The following is a 6,993-nucleotide window of genomic DNA, read 5'->3' as shown; positions in this document are numbered from 1 at the left end:
CTGAAAAAGACAGAAAGACCAGGTATCATTCTGTCCCCCTTCCTGCTTAGAAAGGGAAGATCTGATACTTTCATCTGGATATTCAGCCCCACTACGGCCACTCTGAGCCCTAATCTTCAAGCCTCAGGATCCAGTTCAGCAGAGGTGCTCCAGGTGGTCAGGCAACTGCCTCAAACTGTGGGTGAGGACATCATGTTCCAGAACTTTCTCTACAGGTAAAGCAACCATCATATCTGCTCACTTTGTTCTAGAGCCTTCACCACAGGTAAGGAACCATTGCATCTCCTCATTACACCCCATTATCACTCTGGCCAGTAAGGCTAATCATGAAGCTATTCCAAGGAACTGAGACCACTGGTGGGAATGCACAGAGCTGGGCTCAGGCACATCTGAGACTGGACCCTGGCTCCCCAAAGAGCAGCTGCAACTTCAGGCAAGTTCCTCTGTGAATACCCTTTTCCACAGGGTTGCACGAAGATTAAACCAGGCGGCACATGTGAAAGCACTGAGCATGTTGTTTTCCATGCAGCAAGCATTCAGTAAATGTAGCCAGCTAGCTAATGATAAAAATATTCATGAAACAGTAATGTTTGATTTTACTTAAATGTACTTGAATTTCACACTTTCAAGTTTTATATCCGAGATCTAGGCTTTCAGCACAATTTTGGGGTGTTAAAATATGATAGAAATTATTGAACTAACAGCTAACTAGTTTTCAAAACAGAAGAGAAAATTAATACATAAATATGGCAGTTCTTTTGAAAAGACTCGTTTGAAAAGACCCTAATGCTAGGAAAGATTGAGGGCAGGAGGAGAAGGGGACGACAGAGGATGAGTGGGTTGGATGGCATCACTGACTCGATGGACATGAGTTTGAGTAAGCTCCGGGAGTTGGTGATGGACAGGGAAGCCTGGTGTGCTGCAGTCCATGGGGCTGCAGAGTCAGACACGACTGCGCGACTGAACTGAACTGATGGCAGTTCTTTCCAATTTGAGCTGGTGGACCTCTGTCTTTGGTGGTGCTAATACCTAAGAATTGGTTCCGGTTGGGTTTGGCTTTTCCAGGCCAGAGAGGGGCCAGGATTGCTGAGTCTGGGCAAGAGGTATATATTCTCTCAAGGGATCAGCCTGTCAGGACTGACTGGTTAATAATACAAGAAAGGAACTGTGGGAAACATGGATATTCTCAAGAAAGGCTGTTCAAGTCTAAGAACTTGGAAGGAGAGAAAGGCGAGACTGCACAGAGTTCTCGCATCACTGGCCTCTAAATGCCTCCTGGCTGGCGGGTTGGGCGCCTCAGAGGCAGACGCGAGCACTTCCGATTCTCCGCGAACACTTCCAGTCCTCCCGCCATACCCCGCCATACCTTCTGTGGAGGCAGCCGTGCTGAGTTTCAGCGTCCCGTCTGAGCAGGCGGAGGAGGGGTGGTGGGGAGGGAGGTCGGCCTGCCAGGAGGTGGGCGGGATAGTGGTTGAGAAGTTGGCGTGGACGCCTGCAGTGAAGAGAGAGCAGGCGGGCGGGCGGGTGGGTCAGGGAAAGAGCAGGGAGGCAGGTGCCCAGGGACCCCACCCACGGCAGCTTTCCAGCCCGAGCATCACGGCCCCACCTCTCCTGAACCAGTTTTTGCCCCCTTCTCTGAGGCACCAGGAAATGCAGATGTCACTGACTCTTGTCATACAGCACCCCCCGGCCTTTTTTTTTTTCTTTAATTTTTTTTGGAGTATAGTTACTTTACCATGTTGTGTTAGTTCTGCTGTGTTAGCAGTGAGTCAGTTATACGTGTACACATATTCTGTCTTTTTCGGATTTCCTTCCCATTTAGGTCACCACAGATCACTGCGTAGAATTTCCTGTGCTGCACAGTACGTTCTCATTAGTTGCCTATTATACATAGTGTATACACGTCATTCCCAATCTCCCAGTTCATACCACCTCCCCGTCCCTACCCTCTTTGTTCTCTACCTCCATACAGCCCCTCTTAGGAGGCAGCTGGTGATTTAAATGCTCAGTGCTGGGGCAAGAAGAACAGGGGTGTGCCTGGTGAGAGTGAAGCAGAGAAATACCAGGACAAGAGCATCTCGGAGCCAAGAGGGACTCGCAAGATGTCATCTGGAGCAACCCCTGCCATGAGGTGGGGAACCTAAATTAGTCAGGCTAGATGTTCCAGAGCCCGCAGCCCTGCCGCGGTGCTTCCAGGAACTCCTCCTCCCCGACCTTGCCCTCAGTCTCTACATCTGGTTCCCGTTGTCTGCTCACAGCCTCAGCCACTCACCAGAGGCAGCATCGGTAGAGACGTCTCCTGTTCCGGAGTCGAGCTGGCTGAGGCCCCATGGCTCCTCCCCAATATCTGGCTGTCCGGCTGCCCATGCCTCCACACCCAGAGCCTGCTGCTCCTGGAGCTGGAGCTCACCTTCTTGCTTGATCTGCATTAAGAGGTCAGGGGCAGGAACTGGGGGCCCTGAGCCTGAGAAAACAGAGAATGCGTGAGCGACAGCATCAGCAGCCCTGGGGTGGACACACTTCCAGCCCAGGAAAGGCACACGGGGCCTTGCAAAAGTCAAAGAGCCTGGTGGGAAGGGAAGGCAGGAGCTCAAAGAGGAACTGCAGGGCCTTCCAGGCAAAGCACAAGGTCACATGGTATGGAGTGCATGGGTCAGGCAGGGAGACAGAACACATGCTCAGGGCTGGATCTCTGGTCCATGAGCAAGGCTGAACTGCACCAGGGAGCTCCTGTTCTCATTTTAAACACACATAAAATTTACTCCCTGTCCCCACAACCTTACCCATACACTTGTACTTAACGCGAGCACAAGAGAAAGAGTCCAGATATATAAGAGTCAAAGGAAGAACACAAAGTCAAACAAAGAGTTTGAGCGAGAAGCCAACTAGAGTTGCTGAAACAGGATGCAGGCTTTAGGGGCTGGGCTTTCATGTCCAAGTGAGGAGACAGCAGGACTGAGCTGCCTGCATCATCTGGCAGCCATGAGGCTCTGTCCTGTTGGGGAGATGGGGACTAAGACCATCTACGAGGAAAGGCAAGCTATGAGGAAGCTGCCTTTTGTCCAGGGGTAGGCAAGCCATCCAGAAGAAATTTTTAAAAATTAGAAACTTCATACTACCCATATGGTGCAGAAGCCCTGAGTTGAGAAATTCACAGAAAAGTTGGCTAAAAACCATGGCAACCCAAGAGAAATCCAAACCAAGGCAAATGCAAACCTGCCCATTAGGGCATCCCCACAGGGAAGGCCTTCCGGGGCCCCTACTCAAAGACTAAACCTACAAACCAGAAGTGGAGCCAGCTGGCACGAGAGCCACAGAGAGAGTGAGCAGAACTCACTCCCACAAACTACAGGAAAAAAAGAATAGATAGAAGGATACAATAGCATATGTATGTTTAAAACAGTCAAAGAAATGAAGGAAGACTCTCTAAGACAAGGACAGGAAATTATTTTTAAAAAGGCAGATTTGAAAGAGAACCATACAGACATTCCAGAAATGACAAAAGCAGTCACGTGTATGAAAAACTCAATGGCTGGCTTAACAACAAAATGAACACAGTTGCAGAGAAACTTAGTGACTCAGAAGATGGAACTGGGGAAACAGTCCAGAGCACAACACTGAGAGATAAAGAGATAATATCTTCTGTAAGAAGAAAATATCTTCAAAGTGCTAAGGGAAAATTGCTTTCAACTCATTTTACGAGGCTAGTATAATTTTCATTGCACAATTTATACTAGAGAAACAATTTATAAAATCATTTATGAACAGATACGCAAAGATCCTAAATGAAAGAATTACAAATCAAGCCCAGTAATGTTTTCTTTCTTTTTTTTTTAAAACCTCCCACCCCAAGTCCAGTGATATGTTTTCAAAAAATAAAACAAGACAATACATTAAGAACAAACTGGATTTATCCTGAGAACTCAAGGAGAAGCTACTCCTGAAAAATGCAGTAACACAACTCATAAACAGATTAATGGAGAAAACCATACAGTCATTTCAACGGACACAGAGGCAACACTCACCTCTAATGTTTCTGTCTGACTGGTTAGCTGTGCAGAGGAACTCTTCTCAGTATGCAATATCAAAAATGATGGGTAAAGTGTAAAACCCCCAAAGTTTTTAAGCATGGATGACCTCTAAGAAAGCCTAGGTCAACCATGGTAAATTGCCAGGCGTTTCCCACTCTCTGCTGGGCTGTGATGGACTGGGCCCACCTGTGAGAAGCCTGGGGCTCAAGCAGGATGGGAGGTTGGGCTGGAGACCCCTCACCACCACCACACACATAAACCTGGGCCCAAAAGGCAACATCCCCAGTGCACTAAAAAAGGTGAAAACCTGCCCTGTGGAAGGAGCCTGCCCATTCTGGCCTTTGGTCTTGGCTGAATGGGAAGAACAGCCTCCCCAGGAGTTGACACAGCCCAGGTGGGTGCTCAAGGGTTTCTGGTGCTGGGCCTCACACGACAGCGTGGCCCCAAAACCTCGAGGCCAAGACTGTAGTGACCTGATGACCAGCTGAGGCAGACAAAGATTCTTAGGACAGCATTTTAAATAGCTCTCAGGCATTAAAGAACCCCCAAATATAAACCACCACCTCAACAGGAAAACCAGTCCCCTCAGCCCATCAGAAATCATTAGCTGCAGAATACAAACCACAAAGACTGGACATGAAAAACCTCATACACAGAATCTGAAGTTTAATACACTCACAGAAATAAATAGGGGGAGCGAGAGTGTAATGAATAAGGGATGGATAAACAGCTGTAACATAAAATAATTGAGATTTATAAACCCAACCTGGAGGTTAAACAACAGAACGGAAATGACTGGATAGAGCGAGGTGAACCAACTAGAAGAAAAGATCAGAAGAGATGTTTCAGAGCTCAGTGAAGGGACGGAGAGGAAGATGGGAAGAGGTCAAAGTTATGAAGGGATGTGAACGGTTCCAGAATAGGAAAGCAGAGGAATGGGGCCAGGCAGTATTCACAAAGACAGTGCTGCAAAACTTCCCAACTTGTTGAAAAATATCAGTGATTGGAGCAGGATAAAGAAAGAAAAATTCACACCTAGATACTCTAGTGAAACTGCAGATCACCAAGACTGATATCCAAAAGGCAGGGGAAAAAAGATTACCCGCAAGAATATTGGCTAGCAAATCATCTTCAAAGGGCTAAGAGAAGCTAACAGTCAAACTAGAATTACGTCCTTCAAATGTAGAAATGGAAGAAGGACATTTTCAGGCACATATAAACACGTATACAAACCCACACAACAGTTTTTATCATCACCAGATCCACACACACTCAAATAACAAGTGTGTATTTTAGAAGATAAACATCTCCAGATTATTTCTAAAAGAATAGAAACAATACATAACTTCCAAACTAATTAAAAATAATAGAAGGTCCTATAACTATTAAAGAATTTATATAGATAAAAATCTCCCCTAGAAAGAAAAACATTCAAAGAATAGATAACTCCAATATTACACAAACTCTATGAGCAAATTAAAAAAAGAAGGAATGCATCATAACTTTTATCTTTAATATCAAAACCAGACAAAGCCAGTCCGACAAAGGAAAAGTACAGGCCAGGCTCACTCATGAAGAAAGATTCCGAAATTCTAAACAAAATACTTAGCATATTAAGTCTAGCACTGTTTATAGAGGATCATGAGTAATTTAGACTTTTCCCCAAGGTTGCAAGGTTGGTTCAACATTAGAAAAATAATGTAATTTACCATTCTAGGAGGTTAAAGAAGAAGAATCATATAATTGTCTCTCTTTGCGACCCCATGGATTGTAGCCTGTCAGGCTCTTCTGTCCATGGAATTCTCCAGGCAAGAGTACTGGAGTGGGTAACAGTTCCCTTCTCCAAGGGATCTTCCCAACCCAGGGATCAAACCCAGGTCTCTTGCATTGCAGGCAGATTTTTTTACCATCTGAGCCACCAGGGAAGCCTGTAATCGTCTCAATAGATACCAAAACAGCATTCCATAAAAATTCAACAGCTATTCTTGTTAGAAATATCTAGTCAACCAGAAACAGAGAAAACTCTTTTAGCCTGATAAATGACACTGATCAACAAAACCTTTAACAAATATTAGACTCAGTGTGAAAAATCAAAAAGCATCTTCTTTAACATCATGAACCAAATGGACACCTGTTGTCATTACTTCTGTATAAGAATTTTCTGGGAGTTCTCAGCCAGCACAATAAAACAAGAGAAAACTAAACATAAGGGTTTGAAAACAAACAAAAAATTAATATTACTCATAGGGGATATGATGATCTTTTTAGAAAACCTGAGAATCACCAGATAATTATTAGAAATGTTATTAGGACTAATGAGAATTTAAGCAAAGTTCTTAGAAATATCAATAAATATCATTTTTGTTTACTCCTAGGGTTTTAAGGGAGCACAGCAATCACCATTTTTCTTCCCTGTCATGGATCTTAACAATCAGAGAACTAAAACCCAAGAGGAAGCTGGTGAGGATAAACTCTTCTTATAACTGATAAACAGGGATGCAGCTTTTATCTGTGGCAAGAGGGGTCCTCAGTACTGACCCTGGATCAGGAAGTCACCTAGTGGACCGTGGTGAAGGAGGCTTTCCCCAGTACAGCAGCATGTCCCTGGGGGCGGCCTGCTGCCCAAGGGAAGAAGGGTGGGCAGGGACTGTGCATGTCCAAGTCCTGCTCCCAAACTCCCTGACAAGGTGCATCCCTGGTGGGATGCCTAACTGTGTGGGAGACAGTGAAATGTTACATAACCGAGCCCTGTCAGAGGAGAAAAAGCACTGGGAGAGGGTGCTCCCTTACCCCACGACCCCAGCACACACCAGCAACAAACAGAAAATGCACCTTAAAAAAGGCACCACTGACAACAGCGATTCAAAACATGCAAAGAATGGAAGAATAGAAGATATAACGAAAAAACGTTATAAAACTTCGCTGAGATGTTACAGATGAGCTGCATGGAGGGACTTAACAA

The 6,993-nt window shown here is 45.3% G+C and overlaps 1 protein-coding gene across 7 annotated transcripts in view; it reads right to left on the bottom strand.

The window, feature by feature from the left end:
• Positions 1-6,993, bottom strand: part of ZNF746 (zinc finger protein 746) — a 74,131-nt gene that overhangs the window by 2,971 nt on the left and 64,167 nt on the right. For all 7 annotated transcript variants that reach the window (XM_070459314.1, XM_070459268.1, XM_070459173.1 and 4 more), the window contains exons 5-6: positions 2,273-2,464; positions 1,367-1,492 (exon numbers count right to left, since the gene is read on the bottom strand). In XM_070459314.1, coding sequence (XP_070315415.1) covers positions 1,367-1,492; positions 2,273-2,464 — 318 coding nt within the window. The remainder of the gene's footprint in view (positions 1-1,366; positions 1,493-2,272; positions 2,465-6,993) is intronic.

This window comes from Odocoileus virginianus, chromosome 1 (assembly GCF_023699985.2).
Source record: "Odocoileus virginianus isolate 20LAN1187 ecotype Illinois chromosome 1, Ovbor_1.2, whole genome shotgun sequence".
Taxonomy (NCBI): domain Eukaryota; kingdom Metazoa; phylum Chordata; class Mammalia; order Artiodactyla; family Cervidae; genus Odocoileus; species Odocoileus virginianus.
The sequence above is the reverse complement of the archived record's forward strand: the minus strand, read 5'-3'. Positions and strand labels throughout refer to the sequence as shown.